The sequence below is a fragment of the Erithacus rubecula genome (genome assembly GCF_903797595.1).
Source record: "Erithacus rubecula genome assembly, chromosome: 4".
NCBI lineage: Eukaryota > Metazoa > Chordata > Aves > Passeriformes > Muscicapidae > Erithacus > Erithacus rubecula.
Genome location: NC_136686.1, coordinates 66,696,748 through 66,714,212, shown reverse-complemented (window position 1 = coordinate 66,714,212; position 17,465 = coordinate 66,696,748). Strand labels below are relative to the sequence as shown.

At 46.2% G+C, this 17,465-nt stretch overlaps 1 protein-coding gene across 4 annotated transcripts in view; it reads left to right on the top strand.

The window, feature by feature from the left end:
- PLXNA4 (plexin A4) overlaps nt 1-17,465 on the top strand; it is a 424,069-nt gene that overhangs the window by 201,846 nt on the left and 204,758 nt on the right. For all 4 annotated transcript variants that reach the window (XM_079303970.1, XM_079303969.1, XM_079303971.1 and 1 more), the window contains one exon: nt 6,030-6,161. In XM_079303970.1, coding sequence (XP_079160096.1) covers nt 6,030-6,161 — 132 coding nt within the window. The remainder of the gene's footprint in view (nt 1-6,029; nt 6,162-17,465) is intronic.

The following is a 17,465-nucleotide window of genomic DNA, read 5'->3' as shown; positions in this document are numbered from 1 at the left end:
GGCATCTGCCACCAACTTGATGGGGAAACTGTCCTGGAGCATCAGCCTCCCGTGGATCCCTCAGCAGCTGGGGAGACCCAGATAAGGCTGAAAAGCACCAGCTGAATGATGGAAGGTATCCTTTACCTTCTTTCATCTCCCAGACCCATGGGCTGCTTGCCAGGATGCCTGTGGCTCTAGCCATGGCCAGGGTGGCAGCTCAGAGAAGGCCAGAGCCTGTGTCTTTAAAGATTAATAGCATTATTTACTCATTAAGGAGATGGTTTTGAAGCCAGAACATTCGAGTGCAAGCATCTGTTTGCTACTGGGAGAGGATATTTATTGTCTGATACTTCAATGGATGTAAATAAACAGCCAGCCCTAGATAATGTTCAGACAAACAAACAAACAGCTGCCAGAATGGGTCCCTTGGTGGTTGACCTTTGGGAAGCATCATGCTGATGTTTTAATAGCTGCAGAGCCAAGCCCAGCCAGTGAAAACTTCCAGGAAGAAGGAGGATTAATGTGAGCCTGGGAGTGCTGGGCTCCCACGTGTTGGGTTAAAGGAGGACAAGGGAGCTGAGCTGAGCTGAGCATCTGGGGGTCTCAGGGCTCTGCATGGCCAGGACAGACATTTGGGAAGGGGGAGCAGGTTGATGATCCTGTTGTGGAAGTGATGGGTGTGTTTGTAGAGTGGGGGTTGTGGTGGACTCAGCATTTTGGGGCTCACCTGTGCTCCTGGAGCCCCATCTGTCACTTGTTGTTCCCCTCCTATTAGTGGCAAGCTTCTTTTTTCTTTCCTCTGCCTTCAGAGCACAGAGACAGAATTTTCATCCTTGGACTTTGTTTTTTTTTTTTCTATTATCATCTATAGTACAGTGAGTGCTACAGCACTTCTACCTAACAAGCTAAAAATGACAAAAAGGAGCTGTATCTTGCTCATCACAAGGTCTTTTAGAGCCTAACTATCCAATTAAAAACTAACATCTATATTATTTATGCTTTTGACCCAATGTCCAAACACCTGTGACCCCTGCTGCAGGATTTTCTATCCAACCAAAAACTACTACCAAGAAGAAGGAGCAAGAAGGAAGAAGAGCCAATGCCCCAGAGCCTCCATCTTGTCCCATTACCTATTACTATATTCTAAAACCCCTAATTCCAAACCCTTCACCATGTGATATTACACACTTTTATTCAAACTACACACCAGTGATTCCACCCTCATCATTCAAATTTGGAAGTTTACCCAAAGCTTCAAGTCAAAAGCAGGGGCTTTTTGGGGGTCAGTGCCAGGAAGCACGGAAAGTTCAAAACTCACTGGGATCCAACACCTTCCCTCTTGCCTTGCAGAGGAGCTTATGGTTCATTCACAGAAATGATCCCAACTGGACTGTTAGTCAGATTCTCATCCCACAGCCCCAAAAAACAGCTTGAATATAGGAATGCCCATCATTCAATCAGGGCAAAGCTCTATCCAGCACTCCAGCTCCAGGTGGGGCTTGTGGCTGATGCCAGCAGAGCAGAGCAGGGACAGAGGGAATGGGTGGTACATTCTCCAAATCCCTTGCAGCTGGAAATTTAGGGAGCTTTCCAAGCAGAGATTTTGTCTGTGTCCCTGACTTTAGTGGTGATCACCTGCAGGCTTTGATGAGAATCTTCCCATTTTTCCTCCACAGACTCTGATTTTTTTCACCAACCCAAGTGCCCAGGTTCTAGCAAGAGCCTTGGAGACAGGAATAAATCTCCAAGAGAGTGTGCAGTTGTGTTTTCTGATGCTCAGGACTGGGAAGAATGTGCAGAGAATGTGGAGCTCCTCAGGGCTCTGTGCCTGGGGTCCAATATAAGAAAGACAGGGTTTAAGACAGTGTTGGGTTGGTGTGCCCAGCAATGTGTGTTCTGTCCCAGCTGGGGCAGTGCCCCTGATCTCCTGGCACACATTATCTGCTCATGGGCTATCTTTAAACCATCTGGGCAATCATCTTTATCTTCCCACAGCCCATCCTCCCTCCAGGAGATATCTCCTGTTCATGGCCACTGAGTCCCAGGGCATGGCTGATAAAATTCCATCATCCCACTGGGAGATGCTCCAGCCAGGGCAGGAGCCAAGCCTTTCCTAGCCAGAGAAAAACTGACATTTGGGACACCAAGGCACCTTCTTCCCACTGCATTCCAGAGGAAAACCAGAGCCTTGCACATCATCCCTGGAGCTTCAGAGGAAACTGCACCTTCTCCAGGAGCACTGCTCCAGCTGAGCCACATCTGCCCCTGCAGGAGGATGCAGCACCATGGAATGGGACTGTGCCACCACCCTGACTGACTGACTGTGCCAGCTTGGATTCTGACTCTGGCAGGGTTGGGATTGTTCTGTGTAATACTGCATTGCTATTGGAATTTTCCTGGTAAAGAACTGTTATTCCTAATTCCTATCTCTTTGCCTGAAAGCCCCTTAATTTCAAAATGATAATAATAATTTGGAGGGAGGGGGTTTCCATTCTCCATTTCAAGAGAAGCTTCTGCCTTTATTGGCAGACACCTGTCCCTCAAACCAGGACAGACAGGTGAAGGGATGGTTGGAATTAGGGGCTAGACTTCTGAATCACCTCACTGCTGGCACGGGGCTCACACAGGCTGTGCAGCATGGGTTGGTGTCTGCCAGATTTTCTGGCCTTTTTCTGAATTTCTCTTTTTATGAGCTACTAGATTTAACTAGAGAGAGGGGTTTCTGTGCTTAGAGCTGCTGGACTCTGAGCACACGTGTGTGTTTGTACATGCATGGTGCCACGAGCCCTGTCCCTCCTTCCCTCCCTTTCTCTCTGCAAAATAATGACTTTTCAGGCTATTAGGCCAGCAATAGCTGTTAAATCACTTCCAAGCATCTCTGTATTCCTGGTGTGAAGCCTCTGCAATCTTTTACCTGCACCAAATGCACAGGGGAAATCCCTGGGGGCTGTGCCTCCTGTCTCCATGGTTTGTTAACTCCAGCTGGCTGTTCCTCCAGCCTGCCTCTTCCATCTCCCTCTTCCCCCTCTAATGGGGCCTGGAAAAGGCTGAGGACAGTGGCTGAGCCCTGGGGTGATAATTGGCTGCTTACATATCTGCTGGCCTGCAGATCTGACCCTGGTGGTGCTGGAAAATCAAGGTCAAGGCAGAGAAGTCGTGAGGTTTGTTTAGCACAGGGATCAGCAGAGTGAGGATGCTCTGACAGGAATGAGAATCCATGGGGGAGGCAGAGTGGGGACAGCAAAGGTCCATGAGAGGGAGAATTTGGGGCTGGGAAACCTCAGTGAAAGAGGAAAGGCTCCTGCTGTGGGGGATTTGATGTGCTCAGGGCAGAGCCTTCTGTGCCCCTGTCCTGCAGCTCTTCCTGCCTCTTTCTGTCCCCTAAAGTTCTAAGGGGAAGGACTCAGCCCAAACCTATTGGCATCTTTGCCCTTGACCTCATGGGTGATTTACATCAGTGTCCACTTTCAAGAAGGAAGACTCAGAGGAGCTGAATTTCCCTGTGAGGGACCATGGACATGAGTGAACCCCTTGCTCCCAGAAGCCAGAGCTGGTGGGGGTCAGAGGTGCTCCATGCTGGGCTTCAGACCCCAAATTCTTTTTTTCAGGATGCAGTGCTGGGTTTCAGACCCCAAATTCCTTGTATGTCCGAGATGTTCAGTGCTGGGTTTCAGACCCCAAATTCTTTGTTTCAGGGATGTTTGGTGCTGGGCTTCAGACCCCAAACTATTTGTGTTTCAGGGATGTTCATTGCTGGGCTTCAGAGCCCAAATTCTTTGTGTGTCAGGGATGCTCAGTGCTGGGTTTCAGGCCCCAAATTCTTTGTGTGTCAGGGATGCTCAGTGCTGGGCTTCAGACCCCAAATTCTTTGTGTGTCAGGGATGCTCAGTGCTGGGCTTGAGACCCCAAATTCTTTGTGTGTCAGGGATGCTCAGTGCTGGGTTTCAGACCTCAAATTCTTTGTGTGTCAGGGATGCTCAGTGTTCAGCTTCAGGCCCTGACCTCTCTCTGTGCTGATGTTGGACGTGTGCTGCTGTCATCAGCAGCTCCATCAAGATGACAAATTAACTGTCAAGTCCTGCCCTGTCACTGGACCAGCCCAGCAGCCAAGCCCTGCACATGCTCCCACTTCTGTGCAGTCTGGTGGGTAACACACAGGATCTGAGCATCCCTGAGCACCCTCCACACCCTCTGCTGGCACAGAGAGCCCCTCTAACTCCTATCTGCTTCAATTTCCTTATCTTTCCTGGGGAAATCATATTCTATTCTTGTCCCACAGCAGGTGAGTACATGAAGGAAGGACAAAGATAACAATCTGTGTATCACTGCTGTCCTTTACTCATACAGACTTCCCACACCCTTTATCATTCCCTCTCTTCCCTTCTCTTTGACTTTCCAATACAGAAGATGATTCAGGCTCAGTTTCTTGGCTGAGAGGGTGATACAGAAGGAACAAGCTCAAGGACTGTGCCAGGGAACAGTGGGAACAGGTCTTGACACCATAAGTTCTCCACAGCTTGTTATTTTCTTTGGAAGGGAAGGGTGGTTTTTGCTCAGCTATCAACTGCAGACTGGAAATCTCTGGTCAGGAAAGAATGGAGATTATAATATGGGGCATGATGGAGATCTCCTATGACTTTATTTCTTTTAGGGAAAGCTGCTGTGATATTTGTGTTGCTGCAGGATAGAATATTTTGAGAAAGTGAGAGGCAACACATGGAAAACAGAGGGAGATGAGGAATGTGGATGCACCTCTGAAATGTGACTGTAGGGTTTGCTGCTGTACAGAGCCTCACAAGATCCAGGAGAACTCCTGAGAACAGCTATTTTATCATGATTTGTTCCATATTGAATGGGATTGCAAACCTTCTCCAGCTACTTTTGAGCCCAAACTCTAGAAATTGTTTTCAAGCAGGTAAAGAAAAGTCTGTTGTTTTCTGTTTTCTTCTGTATCACTGGATCATTGTCAGGGATAGACTGGGACTGTGTGTGTCTGGTTCCTCCTCATAACCCCAGTTATTGATGTCCCTAAGTGACACCCTGTTATGAGATGTGTCTGCAATCATAAGGTGCCACATTGGACCAAGACTGATTTCAATACCTGATATATGCAATCAGCAAGAGGAATAGTCTGTGTTGCACTGAGCACTCTGCAATAATAAATTGCCCCGTGGAACATTAGCAATAAGAGCAATAATATTATCTGAGTAGCATTCAAGTGAGTCAGTTCTGCAGATTTGTGTGGGTTTTTATCTTCTGCTCATCACCACCACAGATCCTTCCCTCATTGCCATCATTTTGAGCCTGGTAGATTTGTCCAGGTGGTGACAGGAGCTCAGTGACAGTGCCAGATAAAAGCCAGCGGGCTCTGCATTGTTCTCACAATGCTCTTGTGTTGATGGGACCAGCAGAAGTGATGAAATCTGCTTTATCCTTTTGGTGAGGAGGCTGGGAAAAGTTCACTTTTTATTAGCAGTGGTTGTTGTCTGAGAGACCTGGGCCACAATGCATTTGTCCAATGATTATTTTGTATCTATTTTATAAATAGATATATATTATATGTTACATATATATTATGTTATATATTATATGTTATATATATTATATTATATTATATTATATTATATTATATTATATTATATTATATTATATTATATTATATTATATTATATTATATTATATTATATTATATTATATTATATTATATTATATTATATTATATTATATTATATTATATTATATTATATTATATTATATTATATTATATTATATTATATTATATTATATCATATATGAGGGTGGTGAGAGAGAAGGTTTCCCAGAGCAGCTGTGGCTGCCCCTGGATCCCTGAAGTGCCCAAGGTCAGGTTGGACAGGGCTTGGATCAAGCTGGGACAGTGGGAGATGTCCCTGCCCATGGCAGGGAATTTGGAATGAGATGATCTTTAAGGTTCATTTCAACACAAATCATTCATTGGTTCTGTAATTATTTGTTTTCAGTGGAAGGGGGATAAATGCTCATGTTCTCCCTCTGCTTTTGCTGCCCAGATCCGTGTGGATGGCACCAGCAAGAACACGCTGGAGTATGAGATTGTGCAGGTGGTGGACACTGGCCCCATCCTCAGGGACATGGCCTTCTCCATGGACCATGAGCACCTCTACATCATGTCTGAGAAGCAGGTAAGGAACTCCAGCAGCCCCTGGAGTTTTATAAACCTTTGATACAACCTTTGAGCTCCATCATGCTCTGGACATCATGAATTCTGGCAGTGACCACAGTTCCTATAAGGGTGTGCTCTGTTATCAGGATTTTTATGCTCATAAACCCATGGCATTTATTATTATTCGTTATTCTTTAATTAATAATTCATTATTATTATTACTTGTGCAATTTTGAGGGGGTCAGGGGGCAGGAGCCACCCCCAGAGTTGATTTGTCCTGCTGGCAGCTGGACAAGGAGTTGCTGCTGCATTTTTCTTCCACCCCCACCCAAACTGTGGCTGCATCTGCCACAGGCACAGGAAGGTGCAGCACTGAACGATTTGTCTCTAGCTGGAGTTTTTGGAGGCTCTTTGGGACACAGTGGGCAGGAAGGCAGGATGCTGCCTGCCAGGTGCAAGTTTGGTCTGGTGTTCCTGTTCAATCAGCATTATGATTGAAAATAGTGCCAGGGGAGGATCATCTTGGGTGTTCAGCATAGAATCCTGGCTGATTTCAGTGGAATTCTTGAGATGTTTTCTGCTTGGGGTGGGGGTAGGAACTACATTTACATGAAAAATGCATTATTTGCAATGAATCCTGTGGGTGTGCAGGATTACTTGAGCTATCATACCTGCTTGATTCACAGATGCTCATGAGGAGTTTTAGAGCCACAAAAAGGATGGGAGCAATGAGGGATTGTGGCAGGGTGATGGCAATTACCCTGCAGTGCCCCTTCAGTGGAGGGACATGCTCACCCATACATGTTCAATGCTTTATTAAACAAGTATTACTAGTTATATTTTTTAATCTACCAGTGTCATTTCTTCTGCCTGCACCACTTAAAATAAAGTGGTTTGTGATGTCTCCAACCTTTCCCTCTACTGGGCATATTTATATCTAAAATTTGGTGTGGGGAGGGGAGCAACTCTGTAAATTCCTCCTGATTAAAGAGGCTGAGATACCATAACTCAGGAGAAAGGGCAGGATGACAGAGCTGGGATTCCTCCTCATCTGCTCCATGCTGGGCAAGGATGGGATTTCACTTTCAGTCCTGCAGTGAAAACAGTTCCAGTCACTTTTTGGGATGGGGTGAGAAGCTGGAGGCAGGTGATGTCTGAGCTCCTGCAAGACTTTGAGCACGACACCATTCCTTCTCCTCATCCTTTTACTGTCTGGGCCCTTTCTTTTTCCCTTCTGCAGAGAATGGGGCTCCTTGAGGGAGCCCTGGAGCAAACAATGAATGCACCAACAGCCAGCCCAGTGTTTTCAGGTTTGCTCAGTGCTTTTTTTGTGCAGAGCCATTTGAGGTCACCTCAGACACCACAGCAGAGCCCTTCAGATTTACAGAGACTGCCAGGGGCTATATCAAACCTCTGGGGGAAAGGGCAGTGGGACAGCAACCTTCATTCCCTCACATGCAATCTGGAACAAGAGGAACAATTATTTTTTCCTCCAGAGAGTTCCAAAAACTTGTTCTTGCTGGTCCCTTGACTCCCTGCACTTCCCTGACCATTGCAGCATGACCAGATTCGTTCTGTGCTTGGTTGTTCCAAGCTGGTGTTTTTAGCACCCCCAAACCCTGGGGAGAGCTCTGAGCCCCCTGTGATTTATCAATCATCCCCTCCCACCCTTCTCTGTCACCCAAGGGTGTCTCTGTGACAGAGGCTGGTGAAAAAGGCAGGGCCTGTTATTTAAAATCTGATGTGAGCCTGTGGAACACTCAGCACTTCCTCAGCCTTTGCCCAAATCTGATTTAATCTGAGGCAGGGGATGTGAGTGACAGCACTGCCACCTCAGCAGTGCAGTCACTACCTGTGTGCTCATGATAGAACACACTTTAATGCTTGAATAAATGAATATTTGCAGAGCCTCAGTGAGTGGGTGCAGGGGTTTGCCTTTGCTGGAGGCAGGATTATGAACAGGCTGCCCTTGGGGAGCAAATATCCCACCCACTCTACAAGCCATGCACAGATCTTTCACAAAAGGGTGAAGATGTGACTTATCAGAGGTTTTCTCTGCCCACAGTGGGATTGGGAGGTGAAGGGCAAGGGGGTGATGGCTTAACCTGACCTTTTTAAAGATAGACAGGCACCAGGGCTTGTGCCATCCCTGGGGAAGGAGGAGGTTTCTCCTTCCTCAGCCCTGTCTGTGCCCCAGAGATAAGAATGCTTCTGTTATTACCTGTGTAATTATTAAAAGCTGTTTTCATAGAATCATTAAGGTTGGAAAAGACCTCTAAGATCATCCAGTCCAACCTTTGACCAAATATTCCTGTGCTCACTGAACCATATATGAAATGCCACTTCTGCTAGTGTTTTGAGCACTTCCAGGGATGGTGACCCCACCACTGCCTCTTCCACTCCTTAACCATTCTTCCACTGATGTAATTTTTCCCAATATCCAACCTGAGCTTCTCTTGGTGCAGTGAAGCCATTTCCCCTTGTCCTGTTGGTGTTGCCTGGCAGAAGACACAGATTCCCTGCCTCACAATAATCTCTTTTCAGGGAGCTGTGCAGAGCAGTGAGGTGCCCACTGATCCTCCTTTTCCCCAGGCTAAACAGCTCCAGCTCTCTCAGCCACTCCTCACAGGACTTGTTTCCATTATGGTTTTGCCAGACTTGGCTGCACCACTCACCAGCCCCCCACAGGAATGGCAGCCCCAGTGATAAAGCCAATTTCTCCAGCTTGTGCCAGTCTTACCACAGCCCTGGACATCCCAGCAAGGCACCCATTAACTGGAACACCTAGAAAGAGCTGTCACTGTAAATCTGGGTACAAGGAACATCTTAGGCTGCTAAAATAACCCCCTGGCCTTTTAAAGGTCGATTTCTGCATTTTCCCCAGTGAAACTGGGGGTCATTGATTTGCACATGGGGGTTTTCCTCTGGAGCTGAGCTCTCTGGGCTCCAGGGGAGGTGGAACCCAGCTCAGCCTTGTGGTCTGTGGCTGAAACAAGTCCTGCCTTGCAGCTGCTCTGGACCCTGAGAGGTGACAAGCAGCACTTGCCCACTCAAGCAGATGTGCAGTGCTCTGAGGAGCAGCATGCAACAGCTTTTCACCATTATATAGAAATACCTGTTTTATATGGGCAGTGATTGAGAGGGGGAGAGGGGATGTGTCACTGAAAGCCAGAGACAGAGCACACAAAGGTCCCATCATTTCCCAGAGGTGTGGACATCTCTGTGTTTTAGGTGTGAATGTGTTTCAGGTCCCTGCTGACAGTGCAGGGCAGGGTTGGTGCACACATGGGATCTGCCAGGGTCCATCAGGAGATCATCCCTTTAACTCCAGCCTTCAAAACCCTCTGAGGGAGCTACAGCCACTATCCCAGCTTGCTCCAAGCCCCATCCAGCCTGGCCTTGGAGCTTGCAGGGATGGGGCAGCCACAGCTTCTCTGGCAGCCTGTGCCAGTGCTCATCACCCTCACAGCCAAGAATTTCCTCCCAGTATCCCATTTAAACCTACTCACTGTGTCTGAAGCCATTCTCCCCCTGTCCTGTCACTCCATTCCCTGTGAACAGCTCCTCTGCACATTTCTTACATTGGAGGCTGGGACTGTTTCTTTCTTTTTTCCTGTTTCTGGTGTGCAGAGGAGCCCTGTGCCTCACATGCTGCTCTCAGGGGATGAGGAGCAGATGGGAAATGCTGGAGGAACGGGAGAGTCTCTGCTGCAGCTTCTCTGCATCTTCCCTGCTCCTCATCACACATGGCATGTGCTTCCTTGGGTTCCCTCCCTCACCTAATCATCTCTGAATTTCTCCCTGGAACTCTTTGCAGGGATGGAAATAATCCTTCCACCCCTTCCTCATTCTCCCTGCCTCGGTCTCTGATCCTTTGCAGCCCTTTCCTCTCATTTCCAGGCTTGCATTTGCTTTTCCACCACTCCTGCATTCCTGGCATCCCATTTCTTTGCTCTCTGCTGTCCCATCTGCTGCCTGACCACTCTCCTTATTTCCTTTGACACACACCAGGAGATGCAGGATGCTCATCCCCTGTCCCATCTTTGGATTAACATTTGGAAAGTCACCTCCATCACCCCCTAAATAACTCTATTTCAGCCTGTTGGACTCCTGGGTCACCCCCAGCATTTTGCAAAGCTGATGCAACACCTGGAAGCAACTCCAGCCCAGGAATCTCAGCCCTTCCTTTTGATACAGAGGGATCAAAGGGAAGATCTGGAGGAAATAACCTTAAAGGCTCAAAATCCAGAAGATAAAGGGCAAGAGGTGTCAACTTCATATTATTTAAATCTCAAGGTTCTGAGCTTGCTCTTATATTTGATTTACTGAAGGTTAGGGAAGACTGTTCTGCAGTCAGGTTTTGAGCAACTTTTTATTGTTTCTGAGCAACTTCACCCATCCCTGGCAGTGTCCAAGGCCAGGTTGGATGGGGCTTGGAACAAACTGGGATAGTGGAAGGTGTCCCTGCCCTTGGCAGGGGTGAAATGGGATGATTTTTATTGTGCCTTCTAAAACCATCCTGTGATTCTGTGTTTGCCTCAAGGAGATTTGCTGTCCCTCTCTGTGCAGGCAGGTTTGTTCTGTGGGTCAGCTTCACTCTCTGATGGGAAGTTGTGCTTTCCCCCTGTAAATTAGCAGAAAGTCACCCACAATCTGTGAATAAATCACATCTGTGCAATGCTATCATTCCCTAAAACCATTACAGTGTGTCGGAGGTGAGGCTGGTAGGGTCATGCGTAGCAGAAGCAGATGGGTATTTTGGAGGCTCTTTTAAACTTTGCCAGCGAAATATCAAATAAATATGTACTTCAACTAAAGCGTGGCAGAAAGCACATTTGGTAAAAATTAAGTAACTGTACTGCAAATCATGTTGACAGGGTCTTCTTGGCCTTTTTGTGTCTGTTTCTCATTAAAATGGGGAAGGCTTATACCTATTTGTCTCCTGAGATTTATTCTTCTCCCCTCTGCCTCTGAGTCACTATCAGCAGCAGAATTATTGTTTGCAAATTAGCTGCCATGGAGGAGGGGGTGTCTGGCCAGTTTACTTCTGGTTTCATGACCACTGATTAAAATCTTGTCTGCTGCTTATGTTATTGTATCAATTAGTTAAAGCAATCATTAATAAGTTTGCTTAATTATGGCTTAATTTCTTTAAATGTGATCTTTACACAAGATATCAAGCAGCATTAACCCTTGGCTTTGGAGTAGCTGCTTGCAGGAGATTGTCAGTTTGAGATTGGCCCCAGAAACACTGGCTCAAGATCACAAGTTTTAAAAATAACTCAAGAGTTTTTTGCTTTTTTTTTTCCTTTTAATTTGCATTTGTTTGTTTGTGAGCCATCAGGTTGTGTGCAGACCACGTTTTTTTATCATTGGGCCAAAACTAGAAAATGCAGAAAGATATTGTTTGAAAACAGAAAGCTGAGATTATCTTAGAGGTATGACTTTTTGACCTGGGGATTTAAAAGCAGCAGAGATACCCAGAAACTGTAAATTTTTATGCTGTTGTTGCAGATTTCTGTTGTCTTGGAGTATTGATTTAGAAGGGGCTGTGAAAGATGACACATCCACTCTTGGGAGGTGGTCAGGTCTTCTGTAGGATTTCACTACTCAACTTCTGGAAGGGTATTGGCAGCATCATTGGCTTAATTATCAGGCAGTTAGGAAGAAATTTTTTGGCTGTGAGGGTGGGGAGGCCCTGGCACAGGGTGCCCAGAGAAGCTGTGGCTGCTCCTGGATCCCTGGAAGTGTCCAAGGCCAGGTTGGACAGGGCTGGGAGAAGCCTGGGATAGTGGAAGGTGTCCCTGCCCATGGCAGGGGGCTTGAAATGAGATGATCTTTAAGGTCCTTTCCAACCCATTCCATGATTCTGTGATGCTTCTCAGGACAGAAGCCATTGCAAGCTGTCAAGCATTTAGTGGTTTTTTGGTGCTAATTAAACATTTAAAATCTTGCTGAAGAGCTTTTTATAAACAGGAGTGGAAGAGAAGAGTGGGTACATGTTTGGGGAAAGCTGAAGCAACTCACTGGGGGAGCTGGCAGCAACCTCTGGAGGGGTGTCCTGGGTTACAATGTAATGATGTGCCCAAAAGTCTGTGTTCTACCACCATCTGCTGAGACCAGGTGGGGCAGTGATCCTTATCTCTGTGGAAGATATCTCCTGTTAATGGGCCATGGCAGGGGTGGCACTGGCTGATCTTTCATGTCCCTTCCAACCCAAACCACTCCATGATTCCATAATTGGCTATTTCTAAACCAGATGACATCCTATGTAAAATCAGGGTTCTCAGAGCTTCTAGAACACCCAAAACATGGTTTAATTCACTGTCTTTGGAAAAATGTGTCACATTCCTCTCCCAACAGAACTCCAAACCACCCATTTCCTTGCCAGCTGCCCTGCTCTTGGGCAGTCCTGCACAAAATTGATAGGGAAGAGCAGTTCCTGGAGTTCACTCCATCCCTATCAAGCAATCAGTGTAATCCCAGCTGGCAGCAAAGGCAACTTTTGTCCTCTTTGATTGTTCTTTGCTGCCCCTGGAATACTCCTCATTACCCTCAGCAACATCAGAGGCTGAACTCAGCTCTCCCTCGCATTTGCTTTCACCTAATTAAGGGCCTGTTAAATAAGGTCAGATGCCCTGTGAGAAATGTCTGAATGGATGGAAAATCCCTCATGGATGCTCAGCTAAGGATGGAAAAGACAATGTGAGTGTCTATGTTTCTCGGCCAAGAGTTATAAGTGATTTGGCCCACTGGCAAAACTGCAGAGCATTGTGCTGCTGAGTCTTTTGAAATAATTCTTTATCAGCAAAAGGCAAATTATTGCAAAAAACCCTCGTAATTTAGCTTGATTTTAAATCATTTGCTGCTTTCATGTGGGTGTTTTGGACTAAGCTGGGATAATTCAGTGAGTGGGGAGTCCCTTAACCTCCTGCTGGGTTGGTTGTGTGCACCAGAAGGGATGTGAATAACTGGGAAAGCTGAGATGAGCAGGACAGGAACAGATTCAAGGGCTTGGAGGTGTCCCAAATGTTCATGGCAAGTGAAGAAATTCCACTTGGGGCTGTCTCCATCCCATGAGACACATGGGCAATTGGAATTCCAGCTCTCACTGTCCCCCAGCCTTGGGCTTTTCACACTTGAATTAAGCTCTTTTTATGCTTTGGAAAGGCTTTCATGAGCCAGTTGATGCTGTTTTGAAGTGCCTCACTTTGCCCTAAAACCAGGACTATGCAAAGTGCACTGGGAAGGAGGAAAGGCTGGGACACAGTCCAGAATTTGGAGAGACCTTGAATCATTCCCTGCCTTGCTCACAGATTCCTGTCACTCTCAGTGGGATTTTTGGGGTGGTCCTGTGCAGGCCAGGAGTTGAAATTGGTGTTCCTTCCATCCCAGGATATTCTAGGAATATTCTAGCTGATTCAATGACATCAGCTGTAGCTCCATGTGCCCTGAAGGTACAGAAAACATTTCCAAGATCAGGATCTCTTTTGGAACTCCCTATAGCACCTGCTACTGAACTATTGAAAATTCAGCTGTCCTCCTGTCCTGTGTACATGCCCTGATGAGAGCTGGAAGGTTCTGCTGGCTTCCAAAGTTGAGAAGGAATTTTGCTTTGTCACCATCAGGTGTCCAGTCTGAGCTTTGCTGTGCATCAGAGAGGGAAATACTCCTTATAATAATTTGTAGAATAATTTGAGAATAATTGGTAGCCACCCTGTTCTCTAAGTGACATGAGTTAAATCTTCCTTGATCCCATCTAGAGGAACCTTGACAAGCCCAAGTTGTGTGGAGAGGACCAGCAGGGAGCAGTGTGATGGTTGTTCACTGGAGGGAAGGATTTCACACAAAATGCAGGTTGGGATCCCTTTGCTTTGTGCTTGGCCTTGCTGCTCCATCCCAGAACCATCCCTTCCAGGCCTGCCCCATCCCAGAGAAATTACTTCCCTGCATTAATCACTGGGTCCAGCTGTGGGGGAGGATCTGCAGCTGCTGCAGTATTTGAGTTTGTGGATCTTAGTTGTGGACAGTAAACTCTGCCTGCTGGCAGGACAGGAATTCCTATAACTCAGGGGCAGAGCACTGCTGGTGAATTCTGCAGCTGATGAGCAGAGGGGCACATCCTGTGACAGAGCAGAGCATCAGGGCTGAGTCTCTGGATCACCCCCAGGCCAGGATTTGGGTGCACTTAGTCCACATTAACACAATTTATTGCCTGTCACACTAAAAGACCTGTGCTCAGACACAGTGGTGGCATATTTGTGCCTGAACTCTCCAGTTGTAGCCTGTTCTATGTGTTCAATATTTGAGGGTAGAACCACAGCTTTCCCAGTGCCATCTGTGGATCTGCATTTGGCTTGAGCTGCAGCTTGAACTAATGTCAGCATCCATCTCTTAGCCTGCCAAAAAAGCCATGTCCCCATGCCAGGATACTTCTCCACAGCCTGCTCAAAGCAGCAGCACAGGAGCTGGAGGATTCTCAGAGGGTTCTGAGGGTGCTGTGCTCTCTAGAGGATGGTTTAATTCATCTTTGGGATTCCTTGCTTTAAGGTATTTGTGTGGGTGACACACCTGAAGGTCTTTGCCTGCTGTCAGGACATGAGAAATGGGATGGTAATTCAGTCTAACCAGGTCTCCTTCCTTCTGCATCATGTTTTTAAGTTTTAATTGTTCCTTCTAGCTCATGGGGCTCTGCTGGCAGCTCCCCCCTGCCTTGCACAGGAGACAGAAAATAAGGAAGGGTGGAGGAAGGAGTGAGCAATGCCCAGAAATGCACAAAGCACTTGCAGAGTCATTCCCTGGGTGAGCATTATTGATCCAGGGAAGCCATGGAGACGTGTCCCTGGGGCACAGTGCTGCCCAGCACATGGCCTGGGGGTCACCTGGCACTATTGATTGTGCTGCTGTTCCTCTGTGGAGTCAAACACAGGCTGCTCAGTACAGCTGCTGTGCTCTGTTGCCATAAAGAAGGTGGATATGTGGAGTTTAATGCATCCCTCTCATGTTTTAAACAAAAAAAACCCAACCCCACTCCTGTCTCCCTGAGTCCTGTCAGACTGGTGGGCTCTGTTTTCAGCTAGGAATAGGTCAGAGTATTAAGGGCAGCTCAAGGAATTTAGCTGGAAATCTGAAAATCTCCCTCTTCCCTTCCCCCAGCCCCTGACCCTGTAACAGACCCACAAGAAGGGGAGAAGAAAGAGGAAACCTAAGAAGTTGGTGATTACATGTGAAGCCTGGCAGATGTGTAATCCTGGACTCCATTAAACATCTGTCTGCTCCAATCTCCCTGACAGCCAGGTCTCCTCTCTGCCTCACTCAGATCCTGCATTTCAGGTCACTCAGGGGCTGTTAATCACCATCCTCTGCTCTGGTGTTCCACAGCCCAGCCTGGGAGGAGGATTTGGGCAGGACAATGCCCACAGCATGCCCACTCCTCTTGGGTTGGAGCTTTTCCATCCCACACACCCTTGAGTGCTTTCCCAGTGCCTGCCTGGGACTGTTCTCTTAATTATTGCATTTTAAGAGAACATTATTGCATTCTTCCAAAGTTATTTTCATTACATGTGTCTTATTACTTTCTTTGAGGCAAGTATTTGCTCTCTTGGGGCATTTCCTTGCACCATAAGTGCACAGAGTTATCATTTTCTAATGCATTTTCTATTTTTCATGTGATATCCCTGAACTCCTAAGCACACTCCATGTTAGTGGATTAATAGGAATTTCATTGTTAGGCTCAGGGAGAATTTTTTTTCAATGCTCCAGAGTTTGCTGTGTCTTCTGCACTCATGGCTTTGAGTCTTGATGTAAGGTCCCTGCTAAATATCTTTCATCACTTTATATTACTTAATACAGTCATTATCATCATATATAGTAGGAACTGGAAAATGAAATCCATTCCAGAATCTGCCCTTGAAAGGCAAACTGGCTTTTATGTTCTTTTCTATTAAAAAACCCTTTAAAGTCATGCTGTAATGTTATTTTTTCTCTTTTTTCTTTTTTTTTTTTTTTTTTTTTTTTTTTCAGGGTTTGGGTTTTCTTCCCAGTTCTTGTGATTTTCCAGTTTGTGATTAGAGACAAGAGTACTCAGCTACCCTAAAAATTATTTTCTTGTTTTATTTCCTAACTGGATGAAGAAGTAATGGGAATCCTTGAGACTGTCTTGCTTTGTTGTTTTTGTTTTTTTGTTTTGATTTGCTTTGTTTTTCCTTTAGAAAGATATTCTGAACCAGCAATCTGAGCACTTGGTCAATAGTCTGCTGTATTTTAGTTTGTAGTGTAAACTTGGCTTTCACTTGTGTTTGGGTTGTTGGGAGGATTTGAGGGACAGAAAAATCCATTTAAAAAGTTGTGTGGATAAATCAGTGATTATTTGCCTGCCCCTTCTGTGGATGTTGCACATAGAAAAGGGAAATCCTCTGCCAAATGTCCCATGGGTCAACGCCTGGACTGAGATTTTTTGAAATAATGGGATTTTTTGAAATAATGGTCTGGATTTTTTAAAATAATGCTGCTTAAAATTTTAGTTTTACAGTCTCATCCCAACTGCAGCATTTCTCACATCATTCCTAGGAATCCTCTCCTTTAATTCACCTCCTGCATTCACTTCTTTTCCCCTAGTCCTACATAAATACCTGCTCTTGTGTCCCTCCTCTGAGAGTCTGGATCCGTGCATGCCTTCCTGATGGATTTATAACTTGCAAAGCCCTTTGGATTTCTCGAGGATGAAAGACAGTGTTTGCACAAGATCCCTGCCCTCATGACATAATTTGGGAAGCTTTTTCTGGAAGGAACCTTCCAAGCACTCATGAGTTCACGTGTCAGTAGTTTCTGCCCTAAGAGTGAAGGTAACCCGTGTTTTTCCCCCAAACACCATGCCAGGAATGTTTTGAGGGAATATAGACTCCAGGGTGATTCACATAATTAATGTTGGAGCCCTGGAAAAAAGGAGATGTTTGCACTGACCTGGGTTCCATCAGGACAAAGCTCCCATTATTCCCACAAGTTATATCCTCGTTATTCCATTTTTTTGGGTTAAATGCAAAGAGTTTCTGGCAGTGAAGCCAAGTGCTGCCTTGTGCCTGTAGATCTCAGCCTTCCTCTCCCCAAAAAATAAAAAAAACCCCAAAAAAGTAAAAAGATAGCACCATTAAAACTGATAGGGAATAAACCCAAGCCATTCCTGGACACTGGGAGGTTTCCTCCTTCTCTCCAAGAGCATTTTCTCCCCCCAGAGTTCTACCTCAGGCCATGAACTGGCAGCCTGGCCATTAGGACCCACTTGGCAGTGACTGATTGTGGGGAATCTCTTTTGCTGTGGAAAATG